The sequence below is a fragment of the Rhipicephalus microplus genome, chromosome 3 (assembly GCF_043290135.1).
Source record: "Rhipicephalus microplus isolate Deutch F79 chromosome 3, USDA_Rmic, whole genome shotgun sequence".
NCBI lineage: Eukaryota > Metazoa > Arthropoda > Arachnida > Ixodida > Ixodidae > Rhipicephalus > Rhipicephalus microplus.
Genome location: NC_134702.1, coordinates 202,221,071 through 202,242,309, shown reverse-complemented (window position 1 = coordinate 202,242,309; position 21,239 = coordinate 202,221,071). Strand labels below are relative to the sequence as shown.

General features: G+C 41.0%; 1 protein-coding gene across 1 annotated transcript; it reads right to left on the bottom strand.

The window, feature by feature from the left end:
• Window positions 1–1,635: 1,635 nt before the first annotated feature.
• Window positions 1,636–21,089, bottom strand: LOC142804104 (mevalonate kinase-like). Its single transcript, XM_075890679.1, has 9 exons — window positions 20,965–21,089; window positions 20,298–20,442; window positions 18,178–18,328; window positions 13,250–13,482; window positions 12,197–12,245; window positions 7,389–7,479; window positions 6,586–6,699; window positions 4,019–4,190; window positions 1,636–3,240 (listed from the first exon to the last, which is right to left on the bottom strand). Exons 1-9 carry the CDS (start codon window positions 21,052–21,054, stop codon window positions 3,134–3,136), a joined length of 1,152 nt encoding a protein of 383 aa, XP_075746794.1. The 5' UTR covers window positions 21,055–21,089; the 3' UTR covers window positions 1,636–3,133.
• Between the last annotated feature and the right edge of the window lie 150 nt (window positions 21,090–21,239).

Here is a 21,239-nt window from a genome sequence, read left to right as displayed (position 1 = left end):
GCCTAAGGCGATGAAATTTTTGCTGTACATATAGGCTTTTATGCGGATTTCAAATATGTAATAATATTTATAGTAAGTTACGGAGCTTTTGTTTTAGGCCATGACAATGTGTAAAGTATAGTTCATTTTGTATGAAATTTTTATGTCACTAAGCTTTTATGGTTCTGAGCCATTAATGTCTCATATTGAAATCTGGACTTGCTGTTCAAGCTGAAAGAAAAACCAAAAGAGAAATTCGAAATAGTGCCTGCTTTTTTTTTTCTTTTTTTTTCTTGCGCAGCAAGTTGAGGTTTTAAGTATGAACCCACAAGCCTGCACAGAAGTGTGGCTCATATTTCTTTACTGTAAAATGCAAATAACTGTCAAGAAAGTGTGTATAAGACATTTTAATTCACAAGAAATATTGTATTGTGAGAATTCTTAGAATCCTCAGCCCATACTAATTGCTTGCTCTAGGTGCATAATAATTACACAGGCATTATCAATTTTATAGGAGATACTTGCACCCATCACATGTTAAGAAATATGTGGGCAAAATTTCATCCCAGTCCGGCTATTAGAAGGAACAAAAACGTGGTGTCGGAGCTCAAGCAGTTACCCAAAAATGGATCTTGAGAAAAATGCCATTTGAAGCTACAAGTTAAAGCTCATATATACAGGAAAGATATGTTGTTAAGATGATTTCTTCTATTGTGATAGCTTGGAAATTGTCGTTATTTTGAGCATCTGGCTTCAGTGAACTTATGCAAAATACGATGGCAAGCAGCCAAGTGACAATTTCCAGGGGACTCTAGACAATGAGCTCTTTTCAATTTTTAGCAGCCACCTTGTGCTTTTTAAAAGCAATTTCGGCCTACTTGGAGTTTATTAACAATCGTCAGTTTTTTTTTGTGAATGTAGAGAAACTAAATTTGTGAAAGTAAATAAAAACGAAAAATGTGTAACTTTTTGAAAAAAAAATGCGTTTTTCAACTGGCATCTCCCCTTAACCTAGAGTGCCATCATAGTGATGTAGTGGTTACGGAGCTGATCTCTTGACTGTAGTGATGTGGGTTCAATCGCAACCGTGGCACTCGTTTTTTATTGGAGGGAAAATGCTTCAGTACTGTGTACTGTGCATTGTCGGTGTATCTTAAAAAACTGCAAGAAATTAAAATTACCTGCAGCCATCTATTGTGGCATCTCTCATCGCCTCAGGGTTTTTTGAATGCAAGATCACACAAGAAAAACATTCACCCTACCTAGAGACTTGAGGAAGTGGTTCGATGAGGTTTGCGGGCTTCGTTGGCATTCAATTTCATAGGTCATCAAAGTTGAGTGTGTGACGGCCATACCAGGCGCACTTGTGGTATGTCACTACACGCTGCAGTGCTTGTGACATTCTTTTACACTCTAGTGCACAAGGCCTGGTTTTAATTTCTGGGAGCATACAAATTATTCCACCAAAAACAAAAAAAGAACAGCAAAATGCAAAAATTGTTCCTTTCATTGAACATAAAACAGCATCACATGGCTGAAATTATTTTGTAGCCTCCCCATTGTGAATTTCTCACAACCCTTGGATCAGCACGTGAATCAGTGCTTTGTTGGGTGTTGACACTAACCATGAAAATTGCACAACAAAAAACAGGTACCTAAAGCATAGTTCATTTATTCACTACGAAAATGCCTTAAATAAATGCGCAGTATAGGGGTCACAAACGGTTGATATTGCAGTATGCGCGTGCATACTGCGAGCATCATACAATCGTTTGCACACATCATAAATGAACTGGCGTAGGGTGGCAAAGTCGGAAGGCACGTTGAAATAACGCATGGAACTTCTGAAAAGCTTTTGTCTGAAACTAGTGCATCCAATAATGGTTTAAAAATTATCCACTTCCAAATGCATGGTGAATCAGTAGAAATGCACCCTTACGACTCTACTTCTCATACTTGGAAATTTTTTCAGCGGGCAAACATAGGAAAAAAGGGACAGGACAGAGTTCTGTGTACGGTCCTTGTCCCTTTTTTCTTATGTTTGTGCACTGAAGAAACTTGCAAATATGGGGACGCACCAACTAGCCCAAGCTTCCACTCTTGTAGACTACTTCTCACTGCATGCTAGCACTCGCTTGTGTTAGGTCGCATCTGCAGAAGTGTGGCTTGGTGTTTAGCTTTAGTTATTTTTGTGTTCAGTTAAGCGTGGGAGATTCTTGTGAGCACTCGTGATCAGGCAGAAAGTGATATTAAAATGATTGGGCAGTGTGTGTGATGAGTATTCAGGACTGATGAGTATTCAGCGCTCGTCTTGTTCAGATCTTCTTTCTGATTCATCTCTGCACTGTTCCACTATGAATACCAGCCAACTAGCCCGACTCTTCATTTTGCTTCAATTCAGAAGTGCCTGCACTTCTTTAAACAAACTTGCATTTGATGCATTTTCGGCTTATAGCACTAGGGTACTCGTCCGACTGTTGCCCTCACCGGAGGATATTTTCTTGTCATAAAGCGACAGCAAAGCCACGTCATGTCGCTGCTGGATTAGTGTTTTCGTCATGTTAAAGTCAAGAAAAGACAATACCAGGAACCGTCTCCATAGTGTGAAACAGCGCAACAAAAACACCGACAAGTAATGACTAGTACGAATCAGTAATCCTGCGTCCTAACTTGTCCGTGTTTTCATTGCTTTTTTTTTAACTGTGGAAGCATACCAATCGGCTCCCACTCAGGCATTGTTAAGTAAAGCACGAACAAGCACACCGTGAATCAGGTCAGTGCTGAATAAGCAGGCATGGCAATAGCCGAGAAGGTTGTGCCTCATTTTTTTTGTGCACATTCTGTGCATCGCTATCCTCAGGGCTGGCCTGCTTTGAGACGGAGAAAGAAATCTCTGCGCTGTAGTATTTTTGGTCCCATACACCCTCATGTAGCATCACTCAGTATTCCAAGAAGCATTTAAGCTACACAGAGGACTACATGAACTGCACCGTCACGTATGGTACGCAGTACTAGTGCACGCGCAGTGTTGTGCGTTGTGTTCTGTACACAAGTTGCGTTTGAAAGTTTTGAAAGCACAGTGGTTTTAGATTGACACTGCACTGTAAACGATGCCCTGGCCTGAAGTTATTGTTCTTTGATTGATGAGTAGAGGTCAGTCTAACGTGACTCCAGGACAACCCAAGTCCACCTCCCAGTACAGAAAGCCTTCCTCTTCAAGCTGCTTGCACACTGCATGCAACTCAGGCCCACCGCTCGAACCTGCACAGAATTTCAGTTGCGATAAACACTGATAATAATTCGAAGAGGCAGCTCACTCAGTGATTCAGCTGAGAAGTTTGCAAACATCTCATGCATGCTTAACTACCAAGAAAGATATTTAAGTGACCTTGTTAAGCAAACTTCAGCTTCTTGTCATTTAAGATATGCAAGGTGAATGGTTAAAACGTATAGTTGAAAAAGCATGCTATATTATTTTATTGTGGTTGAGCAATATGCATCACCTTGCCTAAAAACAGACTGGAACTTGTTGTAATTATTTATGGATTAAAAAGATAGGAATGCTCCTGGTTGTTCTTGACAAAAGTTATAGCTTAATTGTAATCCTCGGCTCAAACAGGGGGCATCGAGAGCTCATATATTGTGATTTAAAGAATCCCCCTCGGCAATATAAGACAGTAGTTGTAGCTGTGCAATGGCCTCCTCCCACTGCCTACAAAGCTGCCCCTGAAGCCAACATCAGCCGACAGTGATTACATAATTATGGAGCTACTCCACTGCTTGGCCACCGTTGAAAAAACAAGGAATAGATGAATGAAAGCCATTGCAAAGGCACTTAGACTTTTGTGGTATTGAAACCAACATTTCTAAAATTACAAGCGTAGCTTTCTATCGTCGAGCCACCATTTCAGAGGCCTCTTAGCACACTAAATCGAGTACGCATTACGGTTCATGTAATTTTACACTGGCTGTGCCAAATTGTCCGGTAAAACACTCGGCAACCATCGCAACCGGTGGTACTTGGCAGAGTTTTACGCACCCATGCTGTTCTGACAGCCGACACGGCACAGCAGTAAGGCACAGCCACCACCGCCCGCCCCCGTCAGCTTTGCAGCGAGACCATGTTGGGTGGCAATTTCAGCAACCCTGTCCAGTCGTGGGTGGCCAACTCCTAGGCAGTTCAGCAGGGACTGGTTCATCTGCACCAGTTCCTGCACAATGCCCACACACACTCATGCAATTTCATTTATATTTATATGAGTACCCTAGGAACCCAAAAAGGGCATTACATAGGCGTGGATACAAGTGTGGTACAAAAAAGGGGTGTACATATGCGAAGCCTGCAGCGATACACGCGCCTCGCTCATGACACATGGTGTTGCCATTCGCACATGTTTTTTAAGTGTTTCCCTGATTCAAACTGCCCTTAACGGCACCATCACGAGCAATGTGAAAGTTTGTGTTTAGCAACAACTCCTTGTAATGTGCAGATTGATGTGCAAGAACCTTTTTGCTTTGACATTTGGTGCTACGAATATTTTTGTGCTTAGCGAAGGCCTTTAACCACTGCAGCCCTTGTGAAGACAATTTCTGTGTTCTGTTTCATATTGTTCAAGACTGTACATGCATAGCTAGATCAGGTCTGCATAGTTGTACCGAAAAGTTAACAATGGCCCAAGAATATTTGCTTTTGTTCCACTGGAGAGAACTGTCATTCAAGTGGGACAGCAACTTGCTTCTTTCTTTATATGTCTCGGAGTCGAGTTCGCACATATGTATTTGCTTAAGCTGGCACACTCCACGGGGTGATCTGTGGAACCACCCAGTGGACAGCATCCTGTTACTTCGAATGTGCCTCCATTCACAAGAGTTGACTGTGGGATTATGCAAGCATTGAGTTCAGGCAGCAGCTTGAAATCAACGGCAGTCTTAGAATGAACTGAACGAATTGCTCGACAGATCTTTTATTATGTATATAAAAGCGACTAACACTTGCGGCGAGAAGGACAAGCCGTTTGATGTCATTAGAAGCCCTCTTGTGAAGTGCAAAGTAGCTGCAACTTAATCTCTAAGTCCAGCAAGCTGTCTTGATGCTTTTTTTGTGGTTTTCTTAACTAAAACAATTACTGAGCTCTATGCTGCAAGCCTGATTGCAAGGAAAGATGTGCCATTTGCCTGAAATCGCTAAAGCCCCCTAAAAACCCATGGGTAAAAATTTACTTGTGGCATTCGGGTTATGCACAAGTCTACAGCGTCGGCGTGTCGGTCCACCCCTTCAAATTCCCTTCCTCGGTATCCGAGGTGAAAACGCTAGGAGCGTGCGCAACTACTAGCAGTAGATAACGTGAGTGTCCGTTGGTGGTTCGGTGGCTCTTTATCTTTGGGTTTCGTGTTTACGTCACAAAATTCGATGACTAACAAGAGGTATTATTCATCATCTTTAGTGGACCAATGTTAGTGGGATTCGCCCAATTTCTGTGGGACATACATGCTTTAGGAATTTCGTGCTTACACAACGAAATTTTTAGACTAATGACAGGTATAAAGCTTTGCTCTAAGACACACTCATGCATCTTTACACTTTGTTTGAGTAAGCGTAACATGGCAGCAATATAAGTTCCCGTCGTTCTCACGTCTGCATCACTTTTCATACCCCAAAGTCACTTGTGAGTTATTGCGGTACGATATACTGCTCCTGTAAATGCCAGTCTGTAAAGCCATTTATGTGGTCAGCAGAAATAAGACAGCTAGGCTTGTGCAACTAGTAAATATTAGGTTCAAAGTGAATTCGAAGCAAACAGTGATTGAGCTGAATAATTTCAAATCGAATTCAAATGGCATATATCACATAATGTAAAGAAAAACGAGCATATTAGTGATAAATCTGCTAACATGCACAATATTTGTTCTCTTTTTTATTGAACAAGGCATGTGCAAATGTCATACTTGTTGGTTCAGTGGAAGTGTGAAAGCCACTTTGATTGGTAGCAGGATTTCACTTTCCGTAGAATACAAATAATACCCTGTAAAATAGGTTTCGTTTCCAAATTTATTATATTTGGAGCATATAAGCCAGTACAACAAGGTTTTAAGCTTAAAATAGCATGAATCGACGTGAGGGTAATACATTCATTTAACGTTGACATGCGGCTTCGCATCAGTGCAACTTTCCCCTGGATAGATGTATTCACAGCGCAGCATCCTCCCACTACAGTGAAACACTTTTACTGAGAGGTTACATGCTGGTTATGTACACCTATTTGTTGATTTCGAATAATTTAAATTCGTGTCAAAGCAAATTTGAATAGTGCAACATTTGTTCGAATATTTTAAGTGCAAAAATATTTGCACAATTCTGATGACAACCTTCCAGTTTGCTAGTAATATTTACCCTACATTGTGGGCCCCACATTTATTAGTGTTATTGTTTAATTGCATTTCATTTTTTTTTTGCATTTGTCGGGACATATATGATGCACTGCTATCATATTACTTAGCTCGACCAATTACATATATTTTTTATTGCACTGTCTTTGCAGCAGTCATGCTTTTGTTATTTTTGCTATGTTCACAGTACGTAATTGAATTATTTTGGTAAAGGCTTACCAAGGATTTGCAAAACATGTTCTCTGCCGTGTCGGGTGCCGTCTTTAGGAGCCTCCAGAAGGTTTCCGATATTGCTTCAATGGACTCCAGGACTGGCTTTATAACATCTGGAAACTGAATAGCAAGAGATTCGATTCAGCTAACCTGATCGGAACTTTGTTGGATTTTACTTTATGGTGAACTCTAAATGAAAGATGCTGGCAGCAGTGCATTTAAGGATGCAGAGACAAAGTTGCTGAGGTTCCCGATAACATTTAATTTTTTAATGCTCAAGTTTGGTGGACTGAAAACCGGTTTATGCTTTCATCTCGCTCTCCACGCCTGTGTTCACAGCGTGGAGGGATAAAATAAAATGTTCTGCAACATGCTGGCAGTGCCATGTCTGCGCCAAGGATCATTTAGAGTTCACCACAACTTCAAATAAATAAATACCAAAGTTTTATACAATGTTACTAGTTACGAGTGGCTTATGTTTCGTTGAATAATATGATTAAATTAAGATTAGTCATGCAAAATCATGCTGGTTTTCAAAAGAAGCAGTTCTACGTGGGTAAAAATTTTATCTGCTTTGTAAACATCGAAAAATGCATGAATGTGCAATATATGGGCAGACATGTGGTGCTTAATTTCACAAACAATTTCTTTATGAGCTATGCTTATTACTGCACAACAATATCGTGGCAGGGCTAACATGAACAATCTGCAACTAATCTATCGTAAAAATGATCTCGCGAATAGACGATTTATTTTCCATAGCCTAGGCATCTGACAACAGTGGGCAATGTACGTTGACAACTCGCTACCTGGTCATGCCTCTTCTTAACACCTGCCACTAAAGCCTTGGTGTTCCTGGGAACTCGGGTGTTGACCAGCAACACCTTGTAGCTGGGAATGCTGGAGAGAAGGAACAGAAGACAGTATGCAGAAGTTCTGATGAGGAAAGCGGCGTGCTGAGCAGTTATCACTGTCTCCATATCAACGGCAACTAAACCTACAGAAGGGTGTTGCTACAGACTGTCTTGGTAATTGAAAAACTTAGTACTTGGTCCCAATGTTTTTTTTTTTTTTTTGATCTAAACAACACACAACTTTCAGACCTTCGCTTTTTTTTTTCTGAGCAGCGAATTATTAGAACATCCTTGCTTTTACGCTGTTACTGCAACTTTACCACCCTCACCTGCTTCAATTTGTTTTGTAATTTTGTAAATGCTAGTGCATTGTGTTGTAATTTTGTAAATGCTAGTGCATTGTGCAGGGAATGTACACATGCAGGTGAAATTTTTTATTCCCCATATTTATAACCAGCAACAAACGTTTGCGAGAAGTAGGCTTCGTGTAAATCTGAATTATTGCTCTGTTAACATGTTACAGTTTTACTGTAATTGATCCATATTTCAAGAGTCAAGGTTAGAAAATTAAGTGTAACTAACACTATTTAATTAATAGTACAGTAGACTCTCGGTAAACGAAAATGTGTTAAACAGAACTGTTATTTAAATGAAACAAGTACCTCTTACTAAATTGGTTTCATTCCTACATCTTGCAGCCCTGGTCATCCCTCAGTAAACACAACTCCTGTTAAATGGAACATAATTTCCTGGTTCCATCAGGTTTCATTTAACAAGAGTCTACTGTACTACTCTTAAACCTCATTATAACAAAGTTGCATGTTACAAAAAAATAAGTTCATTGTATCAGAAAACTCGTACAAGTTATTCCTAGCACTGTATCTATTGCAAGGCTATTGTTTATTAACTTTTTCACAATCTATATTTCATTATATCTGTGTTTGGTATAGTAAAGTTGGAGTGTACATGATTCATTGTGACTGGGGTGCACTTCAGCCCTGTTGGTGAGCAACTTTTTTTTTTCTATCAAGTTGACGTGGTGAAAGTTTTTGCTAAACCGGTATGCTACATTAAATGAACTCTATTATCTTCGTACATCATGTGTGTGCCAATATGGAGAACAGTACAGGCAAAATATGAGTGACTGACTGTCACGGACGGCTATTTTTGGCGACACCGCGTCACGGCAATTAACGGGCGCCGTACTCCCCGACTGACCGTGAGAAACGGCGGCGCATGAAAGGGATCCGAGAAGTGCAAAATGGGGTGGTCTTCTTAGAACGTCGCCGCCGACAGTCAATTCTTTTGTAACTGTGGCGACGTCTGCAAGGTCATAGAAGGCCGCGGTATACCCCGAACAAGGATTAGACTACAAGACGCACCGACTGAGAGCTAAGTGGTTGACCGTTCCCACGGGGAAAAGCGTGGGAAACGCTCTGGTGGCCAAGCCGTATGACAACAACCCGACAGGTTGTCACTCTCGCTAGTTGCGGGCCCTCTCCCAATTAAAAAGGGGTGGGGTCAAAATATTTTTGGGGGAGGAGTTTCCATCAATTAAACGCACATGATTGGACCCATGTAGAGGTCTCTTGTCCCCAAGGAAGAGAGCGAGGAGACACGAGGGGGATTTAAGCGCAGGTACTTGCCCTGCTAGGCAGACTAGTCGCTGACCGAGATGGTGTAGAAACAGATCAACAAGCATCTCTTCTAGAAGTTTTTAGTGTGGCTCTGTATCGGCTGGCCACCTAAACTTAGCCGTTCGTCTAGTTGTGACGCGATATTAACGTCTGCAACGTAGACATCGGGACTTGGCCTCGAGTTAGCTCAACCTGCTCGAAGTCACCTGCAAGTACTAGCCTCCCGGAGCCACCAGCGTTGCAACACCGCCGACATCGCAGTCGTGCCAGAACTTTCTTCGACTTCTCGCATCCGATCGTCGGGGACACAACGCTGCCGGTCATCACACGTATGCCTTCACCTGTTTATATCTTCGAACTTTCTCCTCCGTTGTTCTATTCTTGTTAGTTTGTGTAGTTTGTAATAGTTCTCTCTCGTAAGCTGATTTATTGTTTCTGTTATATATTTCTTTAGTTGTATCAAGTGTCGATGTATTTTGTTAGTTGTATTGAAGTGTTGTATTAGATACCGTGTGCTGCAATATCACTAGAGTAAAGTTGTTTTGTTTTCTCACGTCTCTTATCTCTTCACTGTCTCCGCTTGCGTACGGAACGAACCGACCTGCTGTCATTCCCGTCGCCGACTTCGCGCTGGCGACGCTAGAGTGGCAGCTTGTAACACTGACACAAACGTCGTGTATTCTCGACCACGTGCCCTTTCGTCGAAGAGAGGTCTTTGAATTGAAAAAAGATTTTCAGCAACTAACTACCCTTCAACAGAGCCGCCACATCGTCCCTGCACCTGCAGCGAAGAGAGCACAGATGCGTTCGGGGAAAATGACCTCAAGGGGAATGCATAAGCCCCGAAGAGAATTTGGCTGCTTCGGCAGTTGACGTTGAACCAGCGGGAAGCGTGGTCGTTGGTGATGCAGGTTGCGCATAGGCGGCAAGCATGGAGTGTTCTGCGCAGCGAAATTAAGTCAGATGAAACACTGGGCACCCTCGCCATTCACCTAAGCTAGCCAGACCTTCAGCGGTACCTCGTCAACTTCCCTACGTGCACCAGGAGCTGGCCTAGTTTATATAGAACTTTCTATTATGATTTTTTTTCAACCATTATTTCATTATTGCCAGGTTTAAATAATTGTAGTTGTGTGTACTGCGTTCTACAGGAAGCTCAGAAATGAGAGCAGCTTTTTGTAATTCTTTTTTGTATATCTCTCTTAGTTTCTATCAAGTCATTACTTCATTAACATTTTGCATCGTGTTTGCTTGTACCTGTTGTAGTGTTGTTTTAGAGGATAGTTTGCTTTGTAGTGATTCTTTTCATCGTGCGTATTTCAGTGTTTTTTTTTTCCTTCTTGGTTGTGTTAGCTCTTGCCCTTGCACTGGTTTTAATTAAATGCTTGTTTGTGTTCAATCAAATGTCCGTGTTTGCTCTATGAGTACGTCAGTCAGACCCAAACATCGCTGCATGTGCAACCCGGCATGGGCCGACTGATCCACACAAATTTGAAATGTACCACTTGGAGACCTTTCAGCCGTCGCAGGCCTAAACCTAAAGTGGAAGCCTGTGAGTCTGTCGTACGCCGCTGTTAGATCGGCGGGGCCACACCAGAAGTGTGTGACAGTGACGAAACCAAGCTTTTATTATGTATCGCGGTTAAACCCCTTTGTAAGAAGCATGTTCTGGGCATCAATTCTTGTCTTTTATATGAGATGTCTCTTATAAGCAGGTTCCATGTATGCATTTTCCTATCAACCCGTATTTTACTGTAGGCACACTGGTTTCTCTTATGCCTATTTGTCTCTTATATCAGTGTCTTCTATAAAGGGGTCCAACTGTAAATGTTTGACTTGTCCTTCCAGCCACTCTCACTGTGCATTTAAGTTCCCATTTGTCCTTGATATGAACTCAGGCCCTTTGCCAAAGCTATCTTCTTACTAATAATTTGAAAGGATTTGGCTAATACTGTTACTTACTGGAGTCTTATTGGTGGAGACAGTGAGTTTCTTATTTATACACTAGAGGGAACTCTGGTGCTAGTGTCTATGGAAGCTACAATGCACGCCACTTCAGCTATAATGAAAATGACAGGCAGTATACAAACTAGTGCAGTCTTCGTTCTTCTGGCTCCGTTTCGCTTCGCGCAACCTGGACCCGCTTTGTCACGAGACGACAATCACCAAATGTTCAGCAGTTGCACTTCAGGACGTTGACCTTTTAGGCTCACCAATACCAAATTGGGTCACGAAATTCACAACGGTCTGTTCTTTTATTTAAAAACAAAAGCAAAACACTACAATAAACAAAGCGGCAAGTGCATTAGAAGCCACTAGTACGAAGGCTAGGCAAATCTGTGTACTACCCATCGTTCCCATGGGGGATGAATGATTGCAGCACCAAAGTCCCCTCTAGTTAATTTTAGAAAACTGTATGGGTAAAGAGAGCAATCAAGGAAATGTTCAGTACGAACTATAGCCATTGTTTGACAACATGCAACCAACAGCATGAATTTACCAAGTAAACCCAGGTTTCACAGAAACAAAACGTTGTTGTGAAAGAAAAACTTGGCCAGTTTCAGGTATCGAACCTAGTACGAATGCCTCCGTGGAGGCGATCATTCTAATGTCTGAGCTAAGCAGTAAATTACTTGCTCACAGAATGCAATTTAGTGGTTGAAATACAAGCGCGTAACTTAGAACAGGTCTTGAGAAGACGAGTGCGTAACAGGTTTCTAGAAGACAACGACTTGCACTTGTCCTCATAAGTCCATGTTCAAGTTACACGCTAATTACTAAACTATACTATGAATAACCACCTTGCATAATCAATCATTCTGACAAAAAGTTTAGTGACTCAACAAAACAAACCACGAGGGCACCGAATGCAGCAATCGCATCGGTAAAAACCCTGAAGGTTCGGGAATGTACATCATTCATACAGCATAATGTGTATGCCTCGGTAAGCTGTCAGCCTCGGGTTTATCCTGCGTAATTTTTCCTTCAGCTGTCAAGTTTTCTTCATGAAAAACACTGTAGCTTTGTGCAACTTTCCAGTGGTGCCAATTTCTTTTTTTTTTCTTTCATCAATCGTCGTCAACATTTTGAATTTTCACAGAAGTGGTCTACCGAATATTCACTCACCTCTCTAGAGATTCACTTATTTTCCCACCCTTAAATAGAACAGCACCTCCTGAAAAAGAAAACAGTGCTTTCTTTATACTTTCAGCAAGAATGACTACGCGCTAAAACTGCACAGCATTTCAAAACTATTCTAGTTTTGAAATGCTGTGTTTCAAATCTACGTCAGGTGTATCAGAGACTACATATGACTTTTTGTATTATTATAGATGCGGCTGCGACTGTTCTGAGATCATCTCTTGAATGTAGGCATAAAACTGCAATAGTATGTAGACAAATGTAAAGGTAAACCAAATTCTTACAAACTGACAAGAAAATTTATTAACTGAACACAGTAACTGTGAGATTCAGCAACATGGAAGACAAATAGAGAATTATCAAATCTTTGATTAATGCCTGTGTGATATAGTTTAGTGTAAAGAGTCAGCTAACAAATCTCACGTGCACACATGCAGAAACAAACACCACCACAGTTAATAAATAAGCTAGCTAATTAGTGTCATTTGTTAATTAGTACCTATGCTGTTCTTTGTATTGCCTGCAATAATTTTCTTCCACTCATTTATTTTGTATATTGAACCAGTAATCATATCTGTTTGTGTTTCAGTAGTACTTTCGGGTAATAAAGTGGTTGGCTAAGTCTGAAACCGTCGATGCTTCAAAATTGGTTCTATAAAGGTATGTCCTTCAGTTAAGGCACAGTATTCAGATTGTTGAGCTTCAATGTAATCATTTCTGTAATTATTCTTACCCATTCGGACCTTTTTAAAAAAATTATGATTTCTGCAGCATCCCAAGGGTATTGATAAAGAAAGGAAATAAACAAGCTTTAAAGTAAACACCTCGGTGACGACAACAAGAAAAATACATTCGCGTGCAAAGCTATACACATTTTAGATGTGTCAAGAAACCGCAATATTGAACTAACACGTGCAATCAATGGCACCAGATTTTATGTGCTCTCTAAAAAAGAATAATAAAGTTCCCTTAAGGTAATGCATTATTTCTAAATATATTTACTGAACATAAGCATTGTATGAATCGATTGATGGGTACCGTAGGTGCAGATGGTGTTGTCGATGCCTGAAGGTTGACCGTGCAGGATGCATTCTGCCTGGAAGGCCCAAGAGCAGATGAGCTCACGGTCCTTGCTGGACAGGGTGCGCTGCACAACTCCATACTTTGCCAGAAGCACCGTCGCCAGGACCGTGCTGTAGGATGCTGACGATCCGAGACCCGCTCCTAGCGGAAGCCTTGAATTAATGGTGAACTTGAGTGGACCAAAGCGCCTGTGTCATTCAAGAAATTTTTAGTTCAGACCAATGTCGTGGATAATTCTTGAAAGAACAAAATGCCCTCACATCAGTGCCAGAGTAGTTGAAAGTGAAAAGTGACCAGGCTTTTTGGTAGAGCTGTGCAAATAGGTAAATTTTGGGTGCAGAAAGAAGTAGAATATTGCAGTGAGTTCGAATAGAATATTTTGCTAATAGTTTGAAGCAAAATTGAGGAAAGAAGAAAGTTTGGTAGGATTACTAAGCACATTCTTATAAAATAGCATCATGAAAGTGTTTGTGTTTGCTAGCTGTATGACGCACTGGTGGGGGGGGGGGAAGGGGGGGGGGGTACTTCTAAGTTGTCTTATCAAGCATGAGGCAATGCAGAGGCCGAACAGTATTAGTACATGATTTGGTGCTGCCGACGACACGTGAAAGGCAAAGATGCTCGATCTCCCCTCTTCTTTCAACTTCCCTGGAAGCCTGATTGATAGATGGACAAGGTTTTGCTACCTTTGAGTTAGGAGTTATAAATATGCCTCGTAGACGTCAACATGCAAGAACATTTGAAATATTGGATGCTGAAAATTTTCGACGACTGATTTTTCGTACTTTCTGCCCAGCCAAAACAGCATTGACTGAGATCTCACCTTAGTCACATGTATCGTCACCATGTTGGAGCCAGCGTTTTCTAGAGTTGAAACAATCGCGACCATAACGCAGCTTGAAAGGCAGCTTTGCCGCAAAGCGATAATGTAATAAGGTGAAGCATAAAAAAAAATCATAAGGGTCACTGGACATTGATTGTAATTGTCTGAAAAGTTCGACTGCAGGGAAGCTTGAAATGTAGCTCTTTCGCAATATGAAAATGTCATAATGTGAAGCATATTAAAAATCTGAAGGTGTCACTTTCAATCGGATGTTGACCCTGCAGTGTTGCAGAATGGGCGCCTCCACACCATTCTCGTTCTAGTCCAGGGAATTCGAACTTGCCTCCATTCCATTTATTTGAATTGCTCGGAATGAAAAAACATAGCCCATTCCCACTATGAAAATGGCAAGGCAGTTTAATTCCATTCCTGTAATTCCTCAATGTAGAAAAGACATCTTGATAGCTTTATCGAGTTAAGAATGAATGTGCCGTTGAGATTATGTCATTAGGTGCAATAAGAACTGTGAAAGTATGCAAAACATGTTACCAAGTAGGAGAGATAGTAGCTTAGTGACATATCTGGTGCAGTTTCAGGCAAAGGGGCCGATATGTCTAGACAGGAGGGACAGTATTGTAAAAAAGGGTGGAGGAGGAAGGTATGAGGCAATACGGTGCACAAGCTCGAGTACGAAAGCTCGCAGAGAACACAAGCATCGCACTATTGTCAATATGCATCACAACTCAGAAAAGCACGTTTTCGAACATAAGTTTGAGTCATTGACGACAAAGTAAAATCAACGAAGTGAGAGTTATGGCAACAGCAGGTGGCCGAGGGGAAAAAAATCACAAGGAGTAAGGGGGAGGGGGGAATTATGCCACCACCTTAGCTCTGCACAACAGATACCAACAGCATAGAGCCACGGTTACATGAAGAAGAGGGACAAACTTTGAAGCCAAGCCATTTTAAAAATACTGTTTTATTATTATTTAAGGTGCTATATATCTTACTAATGTTTGATATTTGATTACCAGTGTGAATGCGAAAACATGCTCCATTTTTTAAAGAAAGACACATATTCACTCTGTGCAAAAGGAGCCTAATTCAATGCCCATTCTACACAAAAATAAGTTCGTTATAGTTTCAGAAAATTTGCTACAAACACATATTCACAGCATTGTATCTAAGAAAAAGTTGTACTCCATTTACGTTGTTTTAACTATGAAACAGCTTAGGAATACATCTCCCATAAGCAGAAGTATATGGTGTTCTTCAACAAGCAAAGAGTTCCAGCGTGACATTAAACACTGACATAACATCCATGTGTCTTGGAAAAGTACGTGACGTGGAGAACGCACCCATGAGAAGAATACTGAGCTTGATGGAGGAATCACTCCATTGGCTTTAAGAACAGTGTCGCCTATAGTTTAGAAGGCCATTAAGCCATGTCATGGTCAATGTTTTCCTTTCCTTAATCTTTGCATTCTCCCAAGATACTAAAATGTCCACCTGGAATTCCCTCTGTGAATTAACAGTAGCTTTATAGAAAATCACTGAAAATGCAAGTAAAAGCACTTCTGACATGTTAAAAAAATGAAAGAAAGAAAAAAACAGCAAAGAAATATCTAGGAATATCATCAGCATAGTAAGCTGCTTAGCAATTTTTTTCACACTATGAAGCTGAACAAATGCTGAGCAAAACTGATGCGTAAGACAGTATAGCTAAAATCAAGTTTTTTTGTCATGGGTGGAATGTTTGCTCATAGCCTACAAGTTAGACTTCATGCTTAAAACACCAACTGAAAAAGAAACAGGCACCAAGAGCAAGAAAGGTAGGTCTCCCCAAAGCTTCCTTTTTTTTAAATCCGCAATGTTTTTTTATATGTCCCACATAATTACAAATGGTCTCCAACTTTCATTGTTTTTGTTGCCATACATGTACACGATGACAGCACAAGACTGCATCATAATAAGCTCGAGCGTTTGTAGAGCATTTTTCCTTTGTAGATGTTGCAGTGTTCATTCTTTTTAAACCAACTTGGTTTTGGCATATGCACTTGGTCCATCTTCTTCATACTTGAAAAACTTTTTTTTTATTGTTAAGGAACCTAGCCATGAAAAAACAAGGCGAGGCCAATAAATGGACCAGTTTAAATGTTGTTAAACAGACAATCATGGGCACATGTAGACACAATAGGCATTACCATCTCTTACCAGCCACTGTTGCCGTAACATGCTCTGCTCATTTCAGTTTTAAATGTATTGCATTAGCACACACAACAGCTATCGTTTAGTTAAAGAAGGTTGCATTGCATAGTTTCTACAGGATGTTTTAGCTACGGAGGATGTGCAGCTGCACAGTGAAGTCGAAACTGAATTCTATTGTTTGACCCTGGAAAAATCAGAAACCGCGCCGTTTATCGTGATGAAAAAAGATCGTCCGGCTATAGTTTAATAGGCTCTACAGCTTCTCTATTGTATACTTTGCAACATTGCAACAAAGCCGCTGCTTTTCAAGTTTTTTGGTCCATTATTGATGATTGATTATTTTAGCTCATGGCAATAAAAAAACACACCCACAAAAAAGCTTGGGTAGCTAAAATTGACAGATAAGAATACTTTAGGTCTGTTCTGTTCTTTCAATATAAAGCACGCTTAAAGCTATGGAGTTCAAAACATAGACGTGACAATGGTATAATAAAAGAAAGAAGTGCCCTATGACTAAAATTCGCCTGTTTAGACGCATACATTTCTCTAGCTTTTTTTTCTCTACAACATTCATAGCTATTTCATATTATTGTTGCTAAAGCTGACGAAGTTTTTTGCAGTAGCCAAGTGACAAATTGGTTATATATGCAAGAAGTATATAGGACAATCCTAAGGACTCGTTTCTCTTTCGGTGTTGCTCGATTTGTGTTGCTATTGCCGTGATGAGAGAATGACAGAGTGTGAAGTGAGCAGAAGCATAAGAGAAAGTTGTTTTGATTGTTTTCGATAACTGCTATTCAAGGGTGTGCGAGTATTCGAAAATTCGCACATAGATAACAACGGCACTAGTGGTAACGTTGAAAGAAGGTGTGAAAAAGAAAGCCTAACGTAAAATGGGGTTTGGTGTTCAGTCGTGCCAGAGAGGCAAGAAGTATTGTCACTCACTTTTTTTATTTTCTTCGTCTAGTGATTTTTTTTCACATGCCAGAACTGTTCATCTTCTTAGTTATACGAAAAAGCCATAGGCCCACTGAAATGACACTGGCTGCTGATGTACCTACTTCCTCACGATATATTTGTCACCTCTACTTGAAAGCCTGACAGCAGTACCTCTGTGTTACAGCTAAGGAGCTGGCCCTCTTCCTTTTAGGCTTTTTATTTTTTGCTTTGAATACATTTGACTTTCCTTACCCTACTGTACGCTACGACTTCTTATTTGTTTAGCATGTGTGTGTAAAGGGAAAAGGGGGGGGGGCAGAGAGTGAGAGCTATCTATACATAGGTGCCCATAAGGAAAACTTGCAGCTGCTGTCACAGCGAAGGCACCTCCCGTTGTTAAAAGTGTTGGCTGTTGTGGCACTTCTTGTACAACCACTCTGGCTAAAGGAGTGCATGAGCGGCAAACTTTTCTGCCTTTGGTTTTTTTCTCCCTCCCTCACTCCCCTGGTCAATTTCCCAGCATTTCTTTTATCTTGCTGTGCACCTGTGTGCACGCTAAATTTCCCATATATGGATTCCAAATATTGTAAAAATTAAATTACTTTATTTACATCACTCTTTCTTTTACAATCATCAGGAGCTAACCGCAATATTATAATTCAACAACCTTCAAGCTCGGTTAATACAGATAAATTTTCACTCTTTCTATCAGCAATCTCTCACTGAAATGACTTAACTACTATTGTTGTGGATTGTGATGCGTTCTTATTACTAAACTGCAAACTGCTCGTTTCTGTTTGCGATTGCCCTTTTTTTTGCCTCTGTAACCACTCCTGCAATGGTCATTTAAGCCTGCAGTATGTTCAGGTTCAAAAAAATACCTCAAGTACAATTTCCATGCATTTATACCTACCCATTGTTGTGCCGTAAAGTGATACCCACGACCAGAAAGAGGAAGGCCAGCTTTCCTTGGTCTCTAGCTTTGGAGGACTTTGCGTCAATTTCGAAGGCGCTGCAAATGTCTGGCACGAGGGTTCCGGAAAAGATGACAGTGGCCGTATAGGCTGTGAGATAACAGGGTATTTTTAAGGCACGGCAGTATGATGCCGAATGTGAGCCAAACTTTCAATCGACATGCACTAATCAAGACATACTTTCATTCCTTTGATTTTTAATCGGAGCCTTCTGTGGTGTGCTAGTAATTTACGATGTGTTTTCTTCCGCGGCCATGTTTCTTCCGGTCCAGGTGTTTACTTTACAGCATGGTATTTATAATGATTAATACAATTCCTTTCCTCTTGCTCTTTCCTTTTTTATGAATACAACAAGTTACAACTACCATCAGACAGTTTTCCTCAAACTGATATAAGTTTGAACCTTACTCATCTGAGTAAAGTATAGTCCCAAAATTGATTGAGTCACGACGTGTACTCACCTTGTCAAAATCTAACGGTTGGGTCAGAATTGAGACACACGCAAAGATATATACATAGGTTGGTGCTTGCTTTGTTAAATGCAATGCAAATACCATATGAGCTTGTATTTTGGCTGCTGCTGTAATCTATAAAGAAGTGTACCCATGCCATTCTAAGGACGGTGTTGCTCCACATAGAAAAATTAGAAAGTTTAGACATCACACATTTATTTTAACCATGTTTAATACGAGGCTACAGAATGCATCACGGTCAGGCTTGAACACCCATAAGTATATGAACCATTCATATACTCATGGGTGTTCGTACACCTCTGCCTTCTGCATCGTCCAGTGACAAGCCATCTGCCGTCGAGAGAGTATCTCTTATGAATTGCGCTAGAGCAATGCTTTCGACAGCAATTCCTTCACATCAGAGCTCTCAACCTCAGACAATTCCAGACTAGACAGCATAGACAGGTGCCGCGGCATGTACTCCTGTGGTCTGTATAATTTTGCTCTCTGGTGTACACACTATGATAAAAACAAATAAAAAAGATGGCGATTACTTCAATAGTTTATCTGCAGGTGATAAATGACCTAAAAAATTGATTTCTTGTTGTTTACTTTAATTCTTCCAATGTAATTAAAATCTCACAAATTAGTTCTTACAGTAAGCATGCCTCCCTCTTTCAATGCATCCTCCACAGCTGCCCTTTGCACTTAATTTAAATATATTCTTGAAGAATGGCTTTTGAAAATTTTTTGTTGGTGGTGTACCTGCTCATGAAGGTAGCCACTTGATGTGAGTTCTGCATAGAGGGGTCATAGTGCACGAACACCTCACACACAAGGTTGCGCTTACTAACTGCTGAGGTGCTGGCATGTGCGTCTTCTGTGAAGCAGAGCATTTCACTGCTTTGCAGTAACTGAGTGAAGCTATTCTCAGCAATGAAACAAAAAGCTGAAAAAGAATCATTCATAGGTGAGCTCCTTGCATACGTATTCGATGCAGTCATGACTGCAGAGTATCATAAATTTTTATTGATCAGCTAAGATCTAGCAGAGCATTCAGATGAAATGAGTACCTGTGTTCGCCAATCTGAACATGCACATATTCAAGGCATCTGTGTCGTACAGCCACATAGCAGAATGAGCGCCAGTGGAAAACTATATAGCTTTACAGCAAAAGCTACATAGCTTTGGCAAAATTTAAGTTTTACAAGGAGCGTCATTTTGTTACAGCTCTTCTTGTGAATGAAAAATATATGCTGGCTTTATGCAACCACAATCTAAATGAAGTTACTTAATTACTGTACACATTACTGAGCAAAAATAAATACATTTTCAATTACAAAATGCAGAGCTATAATTGACAAGAGGTAATTGATGACATAAAATTTATTGAATTATGTCTGATAGCAACATGAAACGTCAGCCAAAGATCTTTTTTTTTTTAAGTTGCTCGAATTAACCGAAATTTCGAGTTATCCGAGTATTGATGTCGAACGAGTCAATTATTTACACCGCTGAATATTCATATACACTATATAGTGCGCACACATCGACTTCTTATCGCGAGTAAACAGAAATATCGCTTAAGATGCGAACATTAAACGCACTTCTTTCGGGAACGGCAAAAGCTTCAAACTTGCTGACGGGCCAGGCTTCGACGAAGTCGAGGTCCGGCGCCTCCAAGACAACGAACGAATCGTGGTCGCAGCATGTCACGCGGGTCCTCAGGTTGACGCTCGCCGCCACTGCGGCCTCGAGAGAAAAAAAGAAATGCGTAGACGGATTGAATTCCCACAACAGATCAGCATATATGCGCAATATACGACCAAAACGTGCTGGCGTTATACTGTTACGTGGTTTCGGCTGACGGTAACTCCACGTAACAATAGCTAGGCGTCAAATAAAGATCTGTAGCTGGGGATCGTGAGCTAGACAACAAACACAGACACATGCACGACAAAAATGCACGTACGATATATTACACGTACGTACGTGTGTACATCAAATGGGGCCCACCTACATAGATTTGTATTTAGAGGTCGCGAGTCAGACACAAGGCGGAAAAAGAAGCGCCGAACTCGGCGACGAATACACGAATATCGAACACGAGGAAAAACGGGGCCGTCTCGTTTTGTTTTCCTAAGCGGGACGAAAGTGCACGCACGACCGAGCGCTGGTTTAGCTCGCCACAGAGCGAGGAAAAAAGCAAAAAAAGCAGCGTCTCGAAAGCAAGGAAAGACCACGACGCCCGACGACGCTGCACTGCAAACTCACCTTGCCGTAAACTACGGCGTGTTCGCCGTGAATTATGGTTTTTCCCGGTGCCGACGCCGTGATGGTGGTCACCGTAGCAGACGATGCCATGCGCTCGCGTCGCGAAACAAAAGCGCGATCACAGCCCGCCCACACACCACTTTGACACGCGTGCTTGTTTTGGTTTTGTTTTGCGCCAGTGTGCGCAGACGTTAAACATTTGCGCGCTTAATTTGGCAGCAAACAACGTTACTAATTTTAGTCAAGGTGTTTATTGTTAAATACAAGTTTTTAAT

Bases quoted from the DNA above. Each gene is read 5' to 3' on its own strand.
- LOC142804104 (XM_075890679.1), bottom strand. From the start codon at position 21,054: ATGGCATCGTCTGCTACGGTGACCACCATCACGGCGTCGGCACCGGGA. The intron at 6,700-7,388 runs GTAGCGAGTTGT...CTTGCTATTCAG, and splicing joins TTAAGAAGAGGCATGACCAG to TTTCCAGATGTTATAAAGCC. The intron at 4,191-6,585 runs GTAAGCCTTTAC...GGCATTGTGCAG, and splicing joins ACATGTTTTGCAAATCCTTG to GAACTGGTGCAGATGAACCA.